The sequence below is a fragment of the Melitaea cinxia genome, chromosome 6 (assembly GCF_905220565.1).
Source record: "Melitaea cinxia chromosome 6, ilMelCinx1.1, whole genome shotgun sequence".
Lineage (NCBI taxonomy): Eukaryota > Metazoa > Arthropoda > Insecta > Lepidoptera > Nymphalidae > Melitaea > Melitaea cinxia.
In genome coordinates, this window is record NC_059399.1 from 11098556 (window position 1) to 11122162 (window position 23607).

Sequence of the window (23607 nt, forward strand, 5' to 3'; positions counted from 1 at the left end):
CCTGCATACTATAAGCCCCGATTCCCCTCAACCAATTAAAATATACCGTTTGGGAAAACAAATCTCCGGGAAATCTAGACCCATAAAAGTTTGCTTTGAATCTGAGAGCACAGTTAAATATTTATTGCGTAATAAGACAAAGATAAAGAACGAAAAATTACGTATATACTCAGATCAAACACTACTACAAAAACAGTATATGAGCACCTTGCGTGAGCAGCTGGCAATGCGCACGGATAAAGGAGAAACTAATTTAACAATTAAATATATTAAAGGCGTTCCGAAAATCATAACAGGGTCCTCAAAAAACTGAGAAAAACAAATCAACACAATAGTAAAATAAGTAATTCACAACTAAACGATAATAATAATATTACTTACCAATTGGCAAATAATTACCAGAATATTGTTACAAGCTCTTCGTCCCTTAAATGTTTTTACGCAAATGTGCGAAGCTTACATACTTCAGGAAAGCTCGAAGAACTAACTTGCATTCTGAAATACATACCGGCCGATGTGCACATTGTGCTGCTAACAGAAACCTGGCTAACGTCAGAATATGAAGCACAATCAATACAAATACCCAACTATACCCATGTCTTTAACATCCGATCTGGTGGTACGGGAGGTGGTGTATCAATCTTTATACATAAAAATTTTACCTTTGACGTAACTGAATCGCTTTACAATGACAGAAATAACTACCTGTGGATCTATATTAACAAACTAGCTCTAAACATAGGATTGGTGTATAGACCACCTGATACAAACGTAAATGACTTCTTGGATAGATTCTCAACATATCTCGAACAGCGAAAGCGATGTGTCGTCTTTGGTGATTTCAATATCAACCTGCTCTCTAATGACTCCCGAGCAATGGAGTATCAAAACTGCATAAGGGAATCAGGATACATTTTATTGAATAAAATTGATGTAGAACATTGTACGCGAGAGACGAACACAACTAAAACGATAATAGACCATATCTGCTCGAACGTGAAAGAACACCCATTTCAATTTTGTTTAATTGAATCTAGTATGTCGGATCATAAACAAATCTATTTTGAATTAAAAAAGCGTATAGTTGTGCCAAAGCCAAAAATACAATACGAAGCAGTTAACTATACATCTCTTTACTCTGATATGTCGCAAAAAAATTTCACTAACAAAAATCATGTTTTCTCTAATCTGGAACAATTCATTCAAGAAAATATAAAGGCCAACAAAACACTTAAAACTAAAATTCAAAACTTACCAAAGGATGATTGGATAACACAGGAAGTAATTAATTATATCAACATACGAAATAAAGCATGGGTAAAATTTAAAATGAATCCCAAGGACGACAAATTAAAGGAGCAGTTTACAATTGAGCAGAATAAAGTTAACAAAGTGATCAAACGACTAAGAAAACAATATTACCTCAATGCTTTTGAGAATTGCAGGAGGAAACCTAAGAAGATGTGGAACTTAATATCCAGTCTAAGCAACAACAAAGTAAAAAACTGCAATGTCCCATCTAAACTAGTAATTAATGGCAATATTATTACGGACTGCACAGAAATATGTAATACGTTCAATAACTTTTTCTCAACGATTGGCTCTGTTTTGGTAAATTGTATTCCTACACATTATCACAACCCAAACACTCACCCTTTCACACAACAAAACACATCGACTACTCTTTTAAACAGATTCAAACCGTGTACATCGTTGGAGGTCTTGAAAATTATTAATAATTTGGACAGTAATTCGAGCTCTGGTATCGACCAAATAAATACTAAAACACTAAAATGTATAAAAGATTTAATAGTGGATGAATTAGTCGCTTGTATAAATAAGTGCTTAGATGAAGGATCTTTTCCTGACAGCCTAAAAATAGCTAAAGTTAGTCCCATTTATAAATCTGACCTAAAAACTGACCCAAGTAACTATAGGCCTATATCAGTTTTACCAGTCCTTTCTAAAATATTTGAAAAAATACTTTACACGCAAATATATCAACATCTAAATGACATTGACTTTCTCTCTAAAAAACAATATGGATTTAGGCCGAAGTCGAATACTTTAGCAGCTACCATTGACTTAGTTAGTAATATAAAAAGTGCTATTGATAAAAAACAGGTGGCCGTAGGCATATTCATTGACATCAAAAAAGCATTTGACGCGGTGAGTCACCCACTCTTACTTAAAAAGCTTAGTTACCTTTTTAGTGACACTGCATATAATATTCTAAAGTCTTACTTAGATAATCGATATCAAATAGTCAAGATTGGCGACAGTAAAAGTACTATGGCTAAGATAACTCACGGTGTCCCACAAGGATCCATATTAGGACCATTATTATTCCTGATTTACATTAATAGCATTAGTGAACTCGACCTAACTGGGGATATAATATTATATGCAGATGACACATGCCTTTTCTACTATGGAGAAAATATAAATGAAATTATGGCAAAATCTCAAAAAGATCTTGATACCCTTGAAGAGTGGTTTAAATATAACCTTCTCACAATAAATACCAGCAAAACAGCATACATGATTTTCGCCGCTAAAAACAAAAATATTAATCAAAATTTAACGCTTAAAATAAATAATGACATTCTAAAAATATCCGAACAAGAAAAATATCTCGGGTTAATTTTAGACCACAAGCTAACATGGAAACCCCACATAATGAAAATACGTAAAAAACTAATTTCTTTACTTGGTTGCCTAAGAAATCTATCCAAATGCATACCAGAAAAACTACGAATTGTTATATACAATACCTTAGTTAAACCACATCTAGAGTATCTTACTGAGATATGGGGATGCGCAGCTAAGAGTAACTTACAACCTTTACAAAGAACACAAAATAAACTAATAAAAGTACTATATAAAATGGATTTCTTGACACCTACAAAAGATGTTTACAAAATAACAAAGCTTCTTAATGTAAAACAGATATATACCTACAATACATGCATGTTAGTCAGAAAAATACTCAAAGGAACACTACAAACCCAGTTACGTTTTGATCTCAAAAATCCCAGTAAATATAGTAAACGCAGGAAAAATACCAATTTAATACAGTTACCCAGAACCAGGACAAATTACGGTAAATTAAATATAAAATATGATGGAGCTAGAATGTATAATAACTTACCCGAATGTATAACTAACGTAAAGTCCATGGCAAAATTTAAAGAATTGCTAAAAAATTACATTCTTAGTAACTTTGATTAAACGTAATATTAACTTGCCTATACAGGCTTTAAAAAATTAAAAAAAAAAAAAAAAAAAATTTAAAAAAAAATAAAATAAATAAATAAAAAATACTAGAAAACACAAATTCATTAATAATATTATATCAAGCACGCATACATAAAAAATACACAAATACACGCTACATACGCACGCATGCACCAACAGACGACCGCACGCACCAATACACACACACACACACACACACACACACACACACACACACACACACACACACACACACACGCGCGCACACACACACACACACACACACACCAAAACATATAGACACACGCACCGAACATTACTATACCGTTTCATATTATTTTTAATGTTTCTCATTTTAAGTGACTATATACTGAAATTGTATGTCTTATGAGAAAAATAAAGATTCTTTAAACCGAATATTGCTAGCTTTTTTTAATAAACATAGTTATATAATAAAATTGCATTAAATTAAATATGTAGTCTTTCGACTAAATTGGAAGCTCCTTTTCTATATTCGCAGGGCGCGGGCGTAGGTTATACTCGCACTCTTTACAATATTATGTGGGTAGTACTTCAAAAGATTATAACGAAATTGTAATGTCTACCCAACATGTGGATACATGCGCGCTCTTCAGCGATCCGATCCAATCTATCGTGTGGCATAGGGAGTAACTCAGAGCAGTGCCTAGGACTTGCGACCCAGGTGTAGGTTTAAGGAGATCTCCTTTGGGATACGTATCAACGCTCACCTTCACTGCTCGAGTTATCCGCCATAATATGTAACAATTAATTCGTATGCACAAATTAATTATCGAATGAGTCTAGGTTAAGCTACTAGCAGGATACAACAAGTGCATCGTGCCAAGCCAGAGCCAGGACTGCCTTAGCGGCGGTTGCACTGTTCATTTTATACACGTCAGAATAACTCGAGTAATATAATAAATGAGGGTAGATGACTATCGAACGATGTGCTAGGTGGCGCGATCGTTGCATCTGTTGTTTACAAATTCCTTTGTAATTGCGTATGACAGTACTAGTGTTGACACGGCCAACCCTGACAATCGCACGACCTCGTGCGTCCATGTCATGCATCCGCCAACTCGGCGTTACTACTCCCGACCTATACAACACTAACGGGTGACATTAATAACTGTTCGGCTATTCCTGACCAAAACGCTGAGACCATAATTCACTAGCGGGACGGGCGTACTGGGCCCCTTCATCACTTCTAGACATAGCGTGGTCCGGGCGTACGTGGCCCCTTCAACCAGCTTACCAACCGTGGGTCGGGCGTGCTAGGCCCCTTCGCCCCTTCTCTATAGCGTGGCCCGGGCGTACAAGGCCCCTTCAACCAGCTTACCAGCCGTGGGTCGGGCGTGCTAGGCCCCTTCACCCTCACTCTGTAGCGTGGTCCGGGCGTACAAGGCCCCTTCAACCAGCTACCAACCGTGGGTCGGGCGTGCTAGGCCCCTTCACCCTCACTCTGTAGCGTGGCCCGGGCGTACAAGGCCCTTTCAACCAGCTACCAACCGTGGGTCGGGCGTGCTAGGCCCTTTCACCCTCACTCTGTAGCGTGGTCCGGGCGTACAAGGCCCCTTCAACCAGCTACCCATGGCCCGGGCGTACAAGGCCCTTTCAACCCTTTACATAGACGTCGCTCGGGCGTACTAGGCTCATCCCACTTCTGATGTAGTCTTTCGACTAAATTGGAAGCTCCTTTTCTATATTCGCAGGGCGCGGGCGTAGGTTATACTCGCACTCTTTACAATATTATGTGGGTAGTACTTCAAAAGATTATAACGAAATTGTAATGTCTACCCAACATGTGGATACATGCGCGCTCTTCAGCGATCCGATCCAATCTATCGTGTGGCATAGGGAGTAACTCAGAGCAGTGCCTAGGACTTGCGACCCAGGTGTAGGTTTAAGGAGATCTCCTTTGGGATACGTATCAACGCTCACCTTCACTGCTCGAGTTATCCGCCATAATATGTAACAATTAATTCGTATGCACAAATTAATTATCGAATGAGTCTAGGTTAAGCTACTAGCAGGATACAACAAGTGCATCGTGCCAAGCCAGAGCCAGGACTGCCTTAGCGGCGGTTGCACTGTTCATTTTATACACGTCAGAATAACTCGAGTAATATAATAAATGAGGGTAGATGACTATCGAACGATGTGCTAGGTGGCGCGATCGTTGCATCTGTTGTTTACAAATTCCTTTGTAATTGCGTATGACAGTACTAGTGTTGACAAATATAATACGCGTATTACGAGTATTAATACATTTTACTAGAATTACTTAATGTGAACTTCGACCATAATGTTTTATATAAAAATTTGGCAGGTTTTCTGAAAATCCAAATTTAAGGGATACATGGAAAAAAATTGTCATAACAGACAGACCTGGACGCCCACAAAAAATAGTGTAATTTGTTCAGATCATATCAATACCACTAACTTTCAAGTGTTGGCGAACAATAGAAGGATTAGTCGAGGGCACCAAACCAACACTAACGCCACACTGTTTTTGTCCCGTAAGTTTTTTTTTTGTCTCATGTACAAGGTAATCAAGATATGGTTCACCTTTGTCATAGTAGTGAAACGAAACTTAGATTTGTCAACTTTGAAAATTAACAATGTTAAATCCATTCTTTCAGAGTCATCAACAAATCATTCAATCTAGCAGATGACAGGCTATCATCTTATGATGCCATTAGTGCTACGCTCCTTATTCCTGATTCGTTGACATCACAGTGTACATCACCAACTCCTCAAAATGTGGGTTAATTTTAAATCGTTTATTGTAGACTGGCATTGTTTGGCACAACAACGTTGCACCAAACGTATTGTGGCATAATTATAATAGTTAGACATATGCTGTCGCGACACTTTTTAACCGACTTCCAAAAAGGGAGGAGGGTCTCAATTCGAGTGTATTTTTTTATGTATGTTACTTCAGAACTTTTGACTGGGTGGACCAATTTTGATTATTTTTAATTTAATAGAAAGCTGATGTTTATCATGTGGTTGCGTTTAAATTACATCGAGATCTGATAACAACTTTTTGAGTAACCTTTGATAACGCGTATATATTACATATATTGTATTACTTGTCGATGTAATTGAAGTCAGTTTTTTTTTTCGTTTGCGAGCAAATACAATTATTGTAGATAATGGTGTGTTCTACAAAGTCTTACAACATTATATATTTCTATTATCATTAGTTTTTGCAGCGCACGCAATGTAAGAACTTTTTTAGGATATTTTTTTATCCCTTGGGTTACATTATTGGAGTTTTAGTAAAGATCCCTAATATTTTTAAAAATATAGTATAACCTATGTCGCTCAAGGATAGTGTAGCTTCTCAACGATGAAATAATTTTTTGAATCGGTCCAATAGTTTCGGAGCCTATTCAATGCTAACAAACAAACAATCAAATCTTTACTCTTTATAATCGTTTATTTTACATGAAGATGTTTGATTTGTAGTATATAATAAATTAAGTCTATTTTTGTAATAATATCTTACCTTTGTATCACTTTAAAAACATTATTTCCCTAACCGAGTAGCCTCTCGTCCGTGAGCTATAAAAATGACAATTAGTGCCAATCTGTGGATCCCATGACAGGACTTCCCACAGACAGGGGTTTGAGCACGACTTAGGTTCGGAAAAACCGTTTTATTTCAAAATGTAGTTGAAATCTAGTAAAATTACAGTAAATTTTATAATTATGATATATTTCTTTAATTTCTTACACCACTTAGGCTTGACTTTGAATTGTATTATAACTGTTCTAGGAGAAAGAATATGGGTCTCTTAAAATCTAACTTTTATTTTCTCATTTATAAAAAATAAAACGATAGCTGGATGTAATATTATATTTTTCTTATACAATCTTATATATATAATAAAATTAAAAAAGAAATGGCATACCTTACATACATTTTTTTTTCACTGTACCCTCTTTTTAACATACGACAAAAAAAGCACCTCTTCAAAAGCCACTTAAGTGGGTCTCACATTTCATTAGTTTACAATATGTTCCTGGCGTCAGGGACAAAGCGTTTTTTGTTTACAATAATTTTAACTTACTGCCAAGCTAGTATAAATAATGGCACATTATAATATTCAACACATCTTGAGTATGGATGTATCAAAAATGAGGCTCGAAATTCTTACAAAAAACATTGTCTCAAAAACACTAAGATTTTGCAGAATATATACTTCCAAGTGTTATAGTTGTTAATTATTCAAGATTTACATAGAACTAAGCATCAATTACAATGAAAAATAACACATGTTTAGAAGAGAAATATCAAAAACGATGTTATTAAAAACAGTGAAATATGAGCATAGTTGCTCCATGAAGCTACAATAGTATGGATACGACTGTTTTATTTAATCAATATGATTTTTTTTCGAACTTATTTTTATTTAACTATTTTATTGCTGTATAAACGGGATTTTTATTTTTCTTTTCCGGCGTTTCGACATCTTTACAAAAGCCGTGGTCGCGGTAGACTGAAATGTAGGTAGTTTAATATTGTACAGTCGGCGTGTACGTCAAAACGCCACAAATAACCTGTAACAAAAACAAACTGTGAGTGCAAAATAAACATATCCGGAATAAAAAAAAATTAACAACATTAAAAGTGCTAAAAGAATCAAGTCAATGAAAATGCATAAAAAAGATAATTTAAAAATCTATCAAAATCCGTTTTTTTTTTATAAATTGATTCGTCATAGAAACTGCCTTTAGCACAGAATCCAAACACTATTTAATATATGCTATATATATGTGTATATGTGTGTAACAAAAAAAAACTAATATGAATTTCAATAGCCTTATCCATATTATCCAACCGGCGGCCATTTTGTGATGCAAAATGCCTGTCTGTGGCGAGTCCCAGAAAAGGACTTTTGAGCGTCTTCATGTCTTTGAGCTCGGTATTTTTACATTTTCGACTAAATTACATGTATTTTGGAATTATTAGATTGTAGTTCAATATATTTGTGACCTAATTACGCAGATACTTTAGAGTTTTTAAATTTTTTCGATTAAATATGACAAAACGAAATCTACCTACAAATTTGTAAAGTCACTTGGACGTTGGTTCTAAGGCTGTTTTTGTCTTAAAAAGTAAAGAATATATCAATATGAGTATATAAAATGAAATATTACTTACTGTTCCATGGTTATTCCTGTTGAAATCACACAAAACGCACAAGTTTAGGAAAAATCAAGCGATAATACGCAGCAGTAGACTTGTGTAACTCATGAGTGAGTGATACAAATGAAACATATCTTTTCAAGTGAGCTAATCTCTCATCAGCTCACTTACGTTTCAAATATATCTCCAGCTCACTAGTCTTATGATTCATTTTCGAGAGACTGACGTACTGAGCGGGAGTAAACGAGACTGAGCTAGTGAGCCACTCGATCGGACGATGGCGTTTATCATGCGAAAGAGAGAGATAGTTAGTTATGGCTCTGTATCTTTTCGATTCATATTTCACAAGGTCATAGACTCAATCGTCTTGCTTTGAACAAGCGAAAAAGTATTTTTTTCCAACCACATAAGGTTGCATTTTGGTTGCTTTATAAAATTATTTCACTGAGCTAAATGAGCTGAAGAGCTAAATGAGTGATATTTGCATTTTGGTTGCTTTATAAAATTATTTCACTGAGCTAAATGAGCTGAAGAGCTAAATGAGTGATATATATCCTAAGATCAAAATGATATATATCTCTCTTTTCTTTTCAGTGATATAAACTTAGCATGGCTACGCAGCAGTCACCGCCTGAACTAGTGACACATTAAAACATCAAATTCAAACTTTTTTTGTTCCACAGACGTTCTAAATCGAATGTCAGAGTGAGAGAAATTTCATTCTAATACGATCTTTGCTGAGTGCGATAGAGTAAAACCTACATACACGACAAAAAATATTTAAAACTAAACAATGAGATCACCGCTGTGTCGAGTCCCATGAAAGGACGCTCCACAGACTCGGCAAAAATTACCGTGTCCTATAATGGGACGCTTCACAGACGAGGGGGTAGTTGAATTTATCGATAATGCATATCGACAGTTGTTACAACCACGGCTGTTAGCAACTTTTCAGTGTAGTTGCGGCGTGTCATTATACTGTAATGACATAGAATGTATCTATGTGTGTGTGAAAAATGTAAGTGTGATTTTAATTTAGTATGTGTGAGTTTCGTAGTGACAGACGATTATTTTTGTGTGGGAATTAGATAAAGTGTGCATGTGTGTAATTTCCCCCCGCAAAAAATGACAGAAAGTTTTGTATCGTTAACAAACGCAATGGCCACTCCCCTCCGTGTTGCTCTATGATCAACATGTTTTGCGAAACCTTCTAATGATGTTGCAAATCTTCGATATTGTTAATTCTGTAACAGTGTTATCACAAAGTTTTTTTTTTATATATAATAATTTTAATAAATTTTTAAATCGGGTTTGAGGTGACTAGAGAAAAATGAAAATAAAAATGAATTATTATTGTTTTATTTATCCCTTCAGGACATTCTATTTAACTATATGAAGTAAATATAAACGATTACATTTATTAATAAATCAAGTTTTAATATCTACGTGGTATAATAATAATCGATATCTTCGATCGATCTTTCGCCAAAAACGTTACTTCATAAAAATGTATAAAATTGTCGACGATACACGACATACCACTAGCGTTTCAAACATTATACTACACGCACTATATTTAATTATTACACTACATAATTATATCGACATGATCATATTGAAATTTAAACCAATAAATCATCCTTCATAATAAAATATTGGTAATAAAATTAAAATCCCTTCTTTTATGGCATAGTAACATTAAACATATTTTGTATCAATAATATAGGATATTAAAAAAAATCTACCAAAAAAGTACTATAATGAAAATAGATACGTAGCTGGACCATAACAAACAAACTCTTGTTATAAATAATGAATCGGCTATACGTAAAATCGTGCATAATCTAAGCAGGCGAAAGAACGAGGAAATTATATAATGTAAGTTAATTAAGTAATTGCCGTAAACATTAACGTCGTTTTAACGGGATTCGTACTAAGGATTATTTTTCAGTGCGGATCCAATGCATTTACTACAAAAAAATAAATAAATAAACTATGATAGATTTGTTAGGTGTAGATCAAGTTGACTTATAACTTCGAATCAACCATATCTACTAAGATGGGCACGATTCGTAAAGTTTGTCATATTCCTTACTATGCCGGTCTTAGCCGCATTGATATCACATAAGTAATCCAAAACCTCACAAACCAAAAACCAGTCTAACAAAAAAATACGTATGTATCACACTTCAACATGTTGATAAATATTTAAGTCCTACAACTATCATATTTCTATATTGATCTCATTTTAGACCCAAAAATATAGTTACTGAATCCACCCTCTTAAACCATTTAAGCATGACTAGATTATGACGTCGGATTATACCGTGGACCATTCAAGGTAACAAATTATTCACTGGTATTTTCTTCAAAATTCTTATTTCAACATGTTAAATTGGGAAACATTTTTAAAGAGGTAATTAATTCAACTAAAATTACATACAAATACCTTATACCACACTGGCAAAGTATCACAGAAATTAAATGTTCCTAGCTAAACTATCGCTGTCTCTAGTGATTACCAACAAGACTATAAAATTATCAGGACTTGGTCTTTATTTCATTACATTCGAAAGAATACACATAAAAACTAATACTAGTTACAAATTAGGCCACTGATAATTTATTTATGAATTAGAAATACCTTGAAGATGTCTAAGTAAATATAAAAGTGTGAATAAATATATCAATCTAATAACTTTCGAAACAAACTTAATTATTATAATCAAATCCAACTAGGTACACAGCTTCAAAAAGATTAACATTCTAAGTTTTGAACATCACCATTAGATGAAATATCAGTTTTTGGCCAGTTGTAAATGGTCTGCAGAGGGACATGAAGTAACTCCACAATGTATCTGTAGTTTGGTTCTGAAAAACAAAATTATCTTGTTATTTAGAGTGTAAGAAACGTAAGAACTAATATGCCAACTAGAATTTTTCTTTAGTAATGACTGACTGTGCAAAATATGCAATAGATGCCACAGTTTAGATAATTATAACATAATTCTAAACTGAGGAATCTAGTTTATTATAGATTCATAATTCGAAATCAGTAATAGTTATTATGATTATTTTATGATCCTTATAAAATAACAATTCCCCATAAAAGAAAATATCTATAAAAATAGCAAAAATACCTGTTTAATCTGCACTATCTTATCGAAATTAAGCAGCCATTTTAATGTAAAGAATAGATAAAAATGTGATTTGATTAATTTCTGCAGATAAATATCAACAGATAATGAAACAACTTTACAGCAAAAACTTAATAAGCCACAATAAAATCCGAAAAAGTTGTTTTATTATAATATGTGAAATTCACGTAAACATTAAAAAACAATATATCAACAGATAAGATTAAAAAAAGTACACAAATTCCAAAAAAATGTGATAAAGTTATAATGATGCAATAATTATTGTATCACTTCAGACAATTTCTGATTATAATGAGACATTGCAAAGGCTAAAACATATTGAATCGTAAGTAAAAGGCAACTTAGATTGTTTTAAAATTAGTAATAAAACCATACACATTTTAGTTGATTAAATACATATAAAAGATATATACCATTCTCAGGATTAATGTATCCTTTTCGAATAAGAAAATCCATCAAAACTGGGGCACTTGTGGTCTTAAATTGGGGTGTAAGTGCTCTTTGTACACATTCTTCAGCAGTCAAGAGTTCAAATGTTTCTACTTCACCATCTGCATTTTTTGGAACAAAGTCCAATGGAAGCTCAAGATCATACACATATTCTGTATTGGGAAACAACCCCCTTTCACTTTCGAAATAGAAGCTGAAATAAATACAATTATATTATGGCCTTTATAAATAATAACATAATAGTGGTGATTGCCGACAGCATGTATTATTATATTTACATCAATTATACCTAAACATAAAATAAAATCTTAGCCAGAGCACTTCTGAATAATAAGTCTTTTTAAAACAAATGTATGAGATAAAATAAAAATCACACTATCTACGATTTTATTTTTGTGGTACCCACACATTAGGAATTCTAAACATTTTTGTATATCATATCAAAAATTGACCGCTCCAGCGGCGTTCGGACCCGCGTCTCCGATTGACCATGTCGGCGCTCTAGCCAATTAAGCTATGGAACGATGTACCCGCTGGATCGACATCATTCATCGTTCCATACATCGTTTCTGTAAAGAGCTCATTATAGACGGCGCCACGGTTCGCTTAAACCGAATATAAAAATCATCATATCAAAAATTTCGATCCAGCGGGTACATCGTTCCATAGCTTAATTGGCTAGATCGCCGACACGGTCAGTCGGAGACGCGGGTTCGAACCCCGATGGAGCGGTCAATTTTTGATATGATATTCAAAAATGTTTATCATGACGCTATTTTTTTTTACATAATAGATAATAACATACCTAACACAGCCGGCAGGCACCAACTTTTTTGCTAACTCTCCTACAACAGATGCTTCTTCTGCAACTTCTTTTATGCACGTCTCAAGAACTCCAAAACCTACTGCTAATCCACCACTAACAAAACAATCCCACTTACCTATAATTCATTAATATCAGTTTTATTTATCATTCAATTTTGTGTATTTTAGGGAAGAATGAAATATGATTAGAAAAAAAAAGTGTAAATCTTATGAATCTGTAGACAGAGGTAGGTGAAGGAAAAGATGTTTAATTAAATATTTCTACATTTTATTCTTTCACTAATTTCTACCAGTCAATACCTAATATCATCATCGACCCAAGTCAATGCAAATAAATTAATGTAATTCCACATTAATTTTTAAAAAGTTGCATATGTATAAAGTAAAAAAAGTATCCTTCAGTTACAGAATTAGACAAGTTTCAAAAATTGTTTATCATTTAATGTGATAAAACAAAAAAAAGGAATAGTGATTTATATATCAAATACATGCTCAAAATATTGACCACCTTGACTAGGAAAGTACCTTACAGATCAAAGCAAAATAATACTGAGCTCGAGAATATTGTGCTCCTGTGGAAAGGTAGACAGAGCTTATTAGAAGTGCACAACAGGAAGTAATGATGCTTGTTTTGCAGGAGTCTATGGGCTATGGTAACCACTTACCTTCAGGTGGACTTTATTCTATTTTAATAATAAAAAAAATTATGTACATTTTACCTGGCCATGTCTGCTTAGTGAAGCTCCTTTGTTGTAACCAAATACAAAGTCCTTTTGTAGGATGATACAAATAGCCATTTACACTGACGCCATAGTTTCTTATACCAAATAAACACGTTGCACTCCTATCCATCTCGAGCAAACTTTCATGATGAAATGGAGTGCTTACCTCGAAACACTGAAAGTAAATTCTATTAAACTTGAGATTTTAAGTAAGACAGTTTAATTAAAGTATTTTGACTGCCAACTATAGCCAAGAAACAAAACGTATTCACTTTCATAATGGTAATAAAAAATCTTATATGAAATTTTTTACTCACCTCATCCCGCCAACCTTTAAGCGCAAATATTTCATTTTCTTTACGCAAACCTTGCAAAACTTCAGCAACTTTCGATGTTCTTTCTTGGTAGTCCCTGAATGCAGGATTGAGTTCTACAACTTTACCTGTAATTCTGAAGACCTAAAATTAAAAACATCAAGATTTCTGGTAATAAAGAATACATTAATCGTTTGTCATACCAATACACGTATCTCAATACGCAGTGCAGAAAACTAATAAGAATAAAGTATACCTCAGGAAATCTATAAAGGTGTTTAAGTACATCAGGACGAACAAGACCCACTTGGTGTCCAGCAACTAAGAAGGGCTTACATATTCCTTGATGAAGTCCTTAAACAGTACACATATATTTTTAAGCATTTTCCTTTAATAACTTACTTTTCTTTGTTATAAAACCACCATATACATTACAAACCTGACAAATAAAAACAATTAAACTTTTTTGCTAATTTCGTTAATTCTGAAATGTTATTTTTAATTGTAGAATTCATTTCTTTCATATTTGTTTTACACAATTCCTTTCAATGAGTAGTTCAGGACTTCAGGTGAACTAGTGAAGAATATCGATTCAATAAATCGATTATTTGTTCAAGATATTTTTCTTTTAGTTTTAACTTTTAAGTTTTCATTCATGAATTTCCATAAGCAATTTTCTTTGTAATTTTTTTACACAATTCCTCTCAATGAGTAGATAATTTCAGGTGAAACAGTGAATGTATCGATACAACAAATCGATTATTTGTACAAGATATTTTTGTTTCACTTTTAAGTTTTGATTCATTAATTTTAATAACTGTATTTAATTTCAATCGACCAAAAGAAAAAAGGTCGTGGCTACAAATTATCGTACAAATACTAAACGACTATTAAAAAAAAGGTAACATTTATCACTTCAGCCTACCGCAGTCCACTCTCAAAGATAGGTTTAGAAATGAGACTATGCGCGAGAGAACGAAAGTAACCGACAGAGCCCACAGAATTAGCAAGTTGAAGTGGCAGTGGGCTGGTCATCTGTGTCGCAGGACCGATGGCTACTGGAGTAGACGGGTCCTGGAGTGGAGACCGCGTCTTGGTAAACTCAGTGTGGGACGTCCTCCGGCCCGTTGGATCGAGGATCTACGTAAGATTGCCGGTGTGGGCTGGATGAGGATTGCGGAAAGCCGGGATATCTGGCGCGAACTTGGGTAAGCCAATGTCCAGCAGTGGACCGCCATAGGCTGAAGTGAATTACTCGTGCGCCACAGGAAAGAATTTTGGCATTAATTTGTGGATGCCAGAGGTAGTTAATAGGTGTATAATTCCTTACTGATTTCAATGGTACGGTAAAATTAACTTCAGAAAGTAGTTCCGGAGAGTTAACTGGGTTTCTCTCGAGTTTTTGTATACTCTCCCGAAAAACAACTTCAGGTTAGAAAACATTAATTTTAAGTTCCGAATTTTCGTCAAACGAAACCTTGCCACTCGGCGCTCCGGCAGTATTTTCATGTTATTATGCAACTGAGGTGGAGTACAGCAGGAAATATTCCACTCAAATTCTGGAGCAGCCCGACTGGGGAAGTAAATCAGCTAAATAATACTAATTTCAAGCAGTGTCGTGTTCTTGTCGTGAGTGATGTGTCTTGGGGATTGGGGCTACGGTCAGGAATGCGCTTGCGATGCTTCTGGTGTTGCAAGCGTCGTTAAGTGACGGTAACTATCAGGTGAACCTTACACTTGTATGCCGACCTAGCTGTATAAAAAAAAGATGCTGTAATGAGAGAGCTACTAGCCAGGTCAAAGGTCAAATGCAAGATAAATTCTATGGCAGTAAGAACAGATCCATAGCAATAAGAGTATCCCATGCTGAAAAGGATCAATTTTATAAAGAAGCAGAGCAGTTTTTCAAACGAGCTATGAAGTATTTAGAAGGAGGGCTTAATTTCAGTAAGAACTCCTTATATAAAAGACTCTGTAACGCGGACAACACGAGCGACCACGAAGGTTACCGGCTCGTTATCTATGAACTGTCAATTTTGAATATTAAAAAAAATTAGATTTAAAAAGAAAGGAACTGTCGATTGTCGTATGATACATTATTGTTCTTTGTAATTAAAACTGTCAAAAAACATTATTTTGAAAACATTATTTGTGGTTTTATTTTTATCGACTACAACTCCCAATTTTAACTTAAAAGGACACTTTGTTCTCAAGGAATGAGCTCTTGGATCTCGTATAAAAATTGAACATTTCTAATGACATCAATAATGGTGAATTGTAGATATAATGATTATTCTTTAAAAGAGACATTTAATTTAAATCACCTCCCAGAAGGAAAAATTAATATTTCCAATGACAAATTACGGGCCTATTTTATTAGTAGGTGCAATGAGGTAAAAAATAAAAAACAGACGTAATAATTTCACTCAACTTTTAGGTAAAATCTGTGAAAAGCAATACAAAATAGTCAAAATACAGGTGGAAGCTATAAAATAAATTACTCTATTCGTTGATCGTTGATAAAATATAATAGTATAAGTAATGAGAAAACCATTTTCTGTTTTTTTTTTGTTAGTCTTTGTTTATATAGACATTTGTATCGGTAGCGGACGATGTAACAATAACGTTAAATGTTGTTGTTTTAAAAATATATGTATAACTTTAATTTAATTTTATTATTGTTTCTTCCGACCAAAGACCCAATATCCCGAAAAAAATTTTTTCTCCCGATAATAGGGTTATTTGATCTGGTAGCGCTAGTCCTGCCGTCGTTACAGCGGGCGTGACGTCAAACTATCGTTTCAAGGTCACACACCGACACTGATTGAGTGACTAAATAAAGATCCGTATCCGTATCCGCGAATCTTGACACTAAATATCCGTATCCGCGGATATACATTTTTAACGATCTGGCACATCACTAGTTGATAGTACTGTTACAGTGTACGATTAGTCCGATTAGGTCCAAATAGCGATAGACGTTTGGTACTATTACATTTCTTACCTTACTAAGTAACGTAACCTTTTAATACATCGTACATGTGCTACCTAAGACTAATAATTATCTTGCATATACGATAATTCAAGCCTATGTATGATGTTATGATCCGTACCCCTAGGATCGTACGCGATTTGTACGATAATTTTGTCTGTCTTACCGAAATATTGAAAAGCAACGAATTCTTCACAAATTATGAATTTGGTGCGACCTTTTTTTTTTGACCAACTGAAATTTGAAATTTGTTAATATTTTACGATAATCTGAAGTAACGACCTTTTTTTGCCTACAGAAATTTGAAAACTGTTATTCACATTTTTTGGTGTGGACGACCTTTTTTTAGCCGACTGACTTGTTGTACGATAAATGATAATTGTTCAAACGAAAGTACGATAATTTCCGGCACTTTGTCGATCAGACGGGCAAAAATTTCTGGTAACACTTGTCGTAATCAGTCATAATCATGTCATAATAATCAAATTCCAATTATTCAATCTGATAGGCGTATAAATTAATTTATCAACGTTGTATTTATATTCAAAATAATTTCTAAATTAAGTATTTGTGTTTGGGTTCAAATTATGAAAATTCCAAACTTAACGACTAAGATTTTTTAATAAATTTATAAGAGGTTTTATATTAGTAATGGCTACTGAGAATTATAACTTTATTAGTGATATCTCTCCTATGTTTAGGCCTTTTGTAGAAAATATTTTTCATAATTTAAAACTAGGTAATACAACACTGAACGTAAAATATCTCATCGTAAAACATCTGTTACACTCGCATATTTTTTTTTAGGTTTATGTAAATCTAGAGTCGACTTGGAAAGAATTGGTAACAACTCAATTGATGCTGAAACTCAGTTTCGTTTGGTACTACCGTACTGTTCGAAAAAATTAAAGTGGGATGTAATATTTGATACGTCAACCCCATGGTTTGCACCAGATTTTCGTTTCGATGATGATAGTTTTCTGAGCAATGCTGATGAAGACTTATTGACAAAAGGTGTCCCAAGTCTTACAAAATGGAATGCCAATGACCCAAGATCCCTTAGTGAAGTAATCTGTGAATTAGTTAACATGTATAAAACTTATCAGGTAAATTATAATATTCAATATTATTGTCATTTTTCGAATATTTATTGTTACATGTTAAATTAATAATTATGACCACATTAAAAATAATTTAAGTAAATAATTTAATAAACTCTAATGGCCAGTTTCAATACTCTATCTATCTCTAAATTTGCTTACTAGAGATAGAATTTTGACGTTAACTCCATATAAATTGTGTCAAAAATCTATCGCTAGTAAGCAAATTTAGAGATAGATAGAGTATTGAAACTGGCCATAAGAGATTCAGAGATCTAAAAATACATACAATACACAAGCACAAATATCTCATTATCTATGAGCTCAAATCCAAACAGCAATTTAATTTGGCTGTAGATTTTCAGGTACTAGCGTGACCCCAGGGTTAATCTACCATGGCTGGTACTTCTTGAAAAAAAAAAGAAATCTCATAGATCTAACCTCAAAATTAGAACGTTTATATCGGCATAATTTTGTTCTGTGACATCTCCGGCACTTTGGAAGGTGCAGCCCCTTCACCCTTGAGTAACAAAATGTAGACACCCACGCTCACCCGGATGTCTGCGTTATGTTACAGCGGGCACGGGCTGCACTCCCTCTGCGCCCACGGCTTCTAAAGAACACTAGGAGTATTCAGCATGGTTAAATAACGGAAACGGAACCACAATAGATTTGAAACTATACTTAGCGCCAGTCATGCTAGTCACGCTAAATTACCACTGGAGTCACGTAAGTGCCCGAATATCCTCATCGATTTAATTTATGAATATATTTTTAGGTGAAAAAATTAATTGAAGATGAAAATTCACGGGCATCATTTGAATATAGTGCGTTACTAGGCAATGCTCTTACTACTGAACAAGATGTTGAGGTATGGGTTGGAGGCCATGTTGTTGAATTTTTAATCAAACTAAAACTAAATTCATCAAGATTACCAGAATTGTATTATGAAGGGTAAAATTATCTCTTTATGTTGATGCTTATAAGTATTAGCTTCTTGTATTAATTATATAAAAATGATATTATATATCAATTTTCAATTTCAGGATAGATCAAAATCCAGGAAGTGAAACAGCCCTTCTCCTTGTTCGGTATCCTAACTCAACCAATGCAGAGTTAATTCTTTCACCTTTTCTTACAAAAGTTTTAGGAAACGTATCCTTGCCAATGTAAGGATGTATTTAAAATTAAATTCTTTCAGTTTTTAATTTAAATAATATATTACAAGTTTCACTATATTTACTTGTACATTTTAGGATGCATCAATCAGGAGTACTTATGGATTATGTTCCAATGGTAACAGACATTTTAAACAATAAGGTACATACAAGAATATCTTATATGTATTTGTGATTCATTTAATGTTATTATTTTTTTATATACATTTGAAAGTGATTACATCTATGTTAAAATTATTTTCATTATTATCAGTAATAATATACTAGGAATTTTCTTTATGTAAAAATCATGCAAAACTTAATGTTATGTTAACTAGGCCGTTGACGCAGTTTGTAGTGACCCTGCTTTCTGCTCCGAGGGTTGTGGGTTTGATTCCCACCCCGAGTCTGGGTGTAATATAAATATTTATTTATATTATATATGTATTATTTACTATGACTATTTATAAGTATGTTTATCGAAAAAAAATATATAGCTATACCAGTCGGCTGTTACCTATAACAAGCATTAACTAGATTACTTTTGGAGCAGACAACAGTGTGTGTATTGTCTAGATATTTATTTATTTAATATTGTAGATTCAGGATTTGCTCAATAATGATAAACTTAAACGTGAACTATTAGCTCAACTAATTGTTAAATATGAAGGAGCAGTTTTAGAACATGATCCTAACAGTGCAGCTCTCCTATTTGAAATGAACGATTTTCATTGGATTCTACAGATAGATATAGGTAAGTAAATAAATTATAATTATTGTGTTTGCCATCAACTATAGATACATATAATTTTCTATATATCCTTTTTTTAGAATTTAGCATAATTCATTTCATTATAATTGTGTTTGCTCGCAAACGCAAAAAAAAACCGACTTCAATTACATTGACAAGTACAACATACAACGTAAGTAGACAAAAAGTTAACAAACGCACTAGTCGTCACTACGATTTTCGTGGGTTCCCCTCGATTTCTCTGGAATTCCATCTTCAGATCCTGGTTTCCTTACCATGGTACCACCCTTATATCTCCTTTCCAACAAAAAAAAGTTATCAAAATCCGTTCCTAAACGACAAAGTTATCTCCGAACATACATAAAAAATATATATAAACGGTCGAATTGAGTAACTTCCTTCTTTTTTAAATCGGTTAAAAATTGGGAGAATTTTAATGTTTTGATTTATGATTATTTTATCATCATCATCATTCCAGCCTATTGCAGTCCACTACTGCACATAGGCCTCCACAAGTTCGCGCCAAAAATGCGTGAACTCATGTGTGTTGCCCATAGTCACCACGCTGGGCTGGCGGGTTGGTGACCGCAGGGCTGACTTTGTCGCACCTAAGACGCTGCTGCCCGTCTTCGGCCTGTGTGTTTCAAAGCCAGTGGTTAGATGGTTATCCTGCCATCGGTCGGCCTCTTAAGTTCCAAGGTGGTAGTGGAACCTGATATTATATGATTAATTTAGTAGTATTATTTCTTTATAAGTGAATAATCAATTTTTTCGTTAACATTTCAAAACATTAACTTTTTGAGCAATCTTCTTCGTGTAGTCTCCATTATATGTGGAATTAGAAAATCATCTGTGCTACTTGACACTAGTGGGTGCAATTATACTAAAGAAATTAAGTAATAACTTTTTAAATATAACTATAAAGTTGATTGTGAAAGGATACAAAGAGACAAGTTATGAATCTTTTTCAGGTATAAATTTTCCAGAAAAACCCCCAATTTTGACTCTTCGTTCTGTATACCACAGTTCTAAAGGCAAGCCTAGATTCAAGGTTCTTCCAAGTTGTCCATACAACAATATCGAAGGATATATAGAACAGCAAGTTGAAATATTTAAAAATGAATGTAAAGGAGTAATTCAAACTCATCAAGCTTCAAACCTAGACTAAGGAAAATGTGTTATTCTTAAGATTATTTTGCCATGTAATAAATATAATATGTATATTTTAATAGTTCTTTTTTTTTTCATTGCTGATAAACTGTATCTTGATTTTATTTACTATCAGTCAGTTTCACACATTAATTTATGACAAAGCTGTTTTTTAATTTTGTTTATTATAATTAATAAAAAAAATATATATATTGATACCACGGTCTATATAAGGTTTTAAATAAAAAAGAAAATAATTAAACATTAACATTTAATAAGTAAAATGATCAAATAATATGACACAGCAGTAATTGAAGTCAATAGTTGTTTAAATTTTTGAATATTATCCTTCTAATAAATTATATGATGCTTGCATTTCTTAGAAGCTCATGCTTTTTCCATTAAATATGTTTAAGTACAGTTTAAAATTAACATAATAATGGACATTGTTTTGGTTTAAACTTTGTTGTTTATTTTAATAATATTTATTATTTACCAGGATACTGCAAGAGCTTCAATTTAGGTTGATTGAGAATTATTGATACAATGCAAACTTCATTACATAAATTAAATCACAAAGAGTTACTGCAGTGACAAATAATGTCGACAGAAGTACTCCACAAAACATTTTTTTAAATTATTTTTGTACACTCTTATATTACAAGTGTGAGGAAATGAACATGTTTATATTTTTATTGCTAAATATCTACACCTACTCAAAATTAACTTTTAATTAGTTAATTTACTATCTTTCTTCTCTCCAATGAATTCATAACGATATCTCATATAGAATACTTTCATTCTGTCCCAGATGTTCTCAAATGAATCCATGGCTGGCCTGACATCAAGTAGAGCAAATTGAAATTTATTGTCAACTTCACCTCCGTCATAGTAATCAATGACATAGCGAACATCTTTTCCACAGCGATCTACTATCCAGTCGTGACGATCAAAGGGCAATTCATATCTATAAAAAAATTAATTATTATTGTATATTGCTCTTTGTAATGCACTAACCACATAAAAAGTTAATCCTATATTAAAATTAGATATTTTTTAAATCAGTTAACTTATTGGACTTATTTAAAGGAGTAGTATGGCAACCATAAATAAAAAGCAAATAGATTTATTAAATAATGCAGGTTTTACAAAACAATGATATTATGTAGTCATTAATAAAAATATTCTAACATACCCCAACAATGATCGAAATTGAGCTCTAGGACTATATTGAGTAGCTTTGCCTCCAAAACTTTTCAATCTAGGATGTCCACATTCCTTAGCATGTAATGCTTCCCATTTGAGGACTTCTTGCCATGCCTGAAAGTAATCAGCAACATGAAAGAATCCTAATTGTTTTGTAAAACATTTTACAACTTACATATTACAACAATGAAAACTATATTATTATTATTATGCTAGTAGTATAAAGAGAATAGATTTTTTTCTATTTGGATTGATACTTGAAAAATACTAGACCTATTTTAAAAATTATTTCACCATTATTATGCTACATTATCACTGAGTAGTTTAGGCTAAATTTTCATGGGAGGAAACAAATAAGCCAGAATTGTGTAAATATTGCAGACAAAGCCGTGGGCAGAAAGGCCCTTAATTAATTTAAAAAAAAAAAGTATGATAACACAAAGTAGGTCAACCAATATAGAATATTTAGTATAAAACATGCATACTTGCTCATTGTTAGCATTATGTATTCTTATGATATCCTCCATATCTTTTTGTTTGATATCTTCATCCTTCCAACGCCATCCCTTACGAAGCATTGCATTCCAGAACATTTGCTGGCTGGGATACACCCAGAATTCGGTAGATCCATCAGGCATAGCACGAGGGATTGTAGACACTTGACGATTTGTTGGAAGTGAGAATGGTTGATCAGGAGCAGGTTGTTGATTGGCAGGTGGCATCTTAAAAAAATTAAGAAATAATAAACAACATAACAAATCTTTATTGTACACCGTGATAAACAACATTACAAGAGAAAAAACTGGAAATAAATCGCTGTGATCTCTGCCGGGAAAACTTGGGTAGAGGAAATGGTATCAATTTGTGGTCAAATTTAAGTAAATAGATTATCATAAGCCTTATAGTAAAAAAATTAACTTAATTACTTGTAGCCAAAAGAATAAATACTTAAAATATATAATAAACATTCAAATTACCATGTTATATGGATTTATATTATTGTCGTGCTGAACGGGGCATTCCGATGGAGCTGCGTTTTTCGGATTTGCTTCTTTTTTGTGCATAGGACATTCTGGCGGTGGACTTCCACTACTTCCATGAATATTAATTGCTTCCGCAGATACTTTATTCCCCATTTTTGTTATTTATATTAAATTACGTAAGGTGACAAGGTTAACCAAGAATCGTCATCGTATGTCTGTAAATTAAGTCACAGTCACACATTCAGTCATATTTGTAATAATTTTAATATTTATACTACTTATTCACTTTTAAACGTTATAAATTACAAAAACTAACCTGATCTGAGCAATCTCATAATTATGCATGTATGAATTGTAAGTATTACTATGCTCTGTGGTATGAAC

The 23607-nt window shown here is 33.3% G+C and overlaps 3 protein-coding genes and 1 long non-coding RNA gene across 4 annotated transcripts; 1 reads left to right on the top strand and 3 right to left on the bottom strand.

The window, feature by feature from the left end:
• Positions 1-7175: 7175 nt before the first annotated feature.
• On the bottom strand, positions 7176-8503 carry LOC123654356. The gene is made up of 2 exons (XR_006743229.1): positions 8432-8503; positions 7176-7827 (listed from the first exon to the last, which is right to left on the bottom strand). It is a non-coding gene; the product is annotated as an uncharacterized LOC123654356 (long non-coding RNA).
• Positions 8504-9759: 1256 nt separating this feature from the next.
• On the bottom strand, positions 9760-14469 carry LOC123654355 (uncharacterized protein YJR142W). Its single transcript, XM_045590265.1, has 7 exons — positions 14325-14469; positions 14142-14239; positions 13889-14029; positions 13569-13746; positions 12830-12965; positions 11988-12217; positions 9760-11287 (listed from the first exon to the last, which is right to left on the bottom strand). The coding sequence occupies exons 1-7, from the start codon at positions 14407-14409 to the stop codon at positions 11175-11177; spliced, it is 981 nt and encodes a 326-aa protein (XP_045446221.1). The 5' UTR covers positions 14410-14469; the 3' UTR covers positions 9760-11174.
• Positions 14470-17377: 2908 nt separating this feature from the next.
• On the top strand, positions 17378-21114 carry LOC123654357 (BRISC and BRCA1-A complex member 2-like). The gene is made up of 7 exons (XM_045590266.1): positions 17378-17616; positions 17685-17983; positions 18756-18931; positions 19024-19146; positions 19234-19297; positions 19735-19888; positions 20857-21114. The coding sequence occupies exons 1-7, from the start codon at positions 17529-17531 to the stop codon at positions 21051-21053; spliced, it is 1101 nt and encodes a 366-aa protein (XP_045446222.1). The 5' UTR covers positions 17378-17528; the 3' UTR covers positions 21054-21114.
• Positions 21115-21288: 174 nt separating this feature from the next.
• On the bottom strand, positions 21289-23607 carry LOC123654358 (holocytochrome c-type synthase). Its single transcript, XM_045590267.1, has 5 exons — positions 23540-23607; positions 23218-23438; positions 22726-22962; positions 22230-22354; positions 21289-22001 (listed from the first exon to the last, which is right to left on the bottom strand). Exons 2-5 carry the CDS (start codon positions 23374-23376, stop codon positions 21764-21766), a joined length of 759 nt encoding a protein of 252 aa, XP_045446223.1. The 5' UTR covers positions 23377-23438; positions 23540-23607; the 3' UTR covers positions 21289-21763.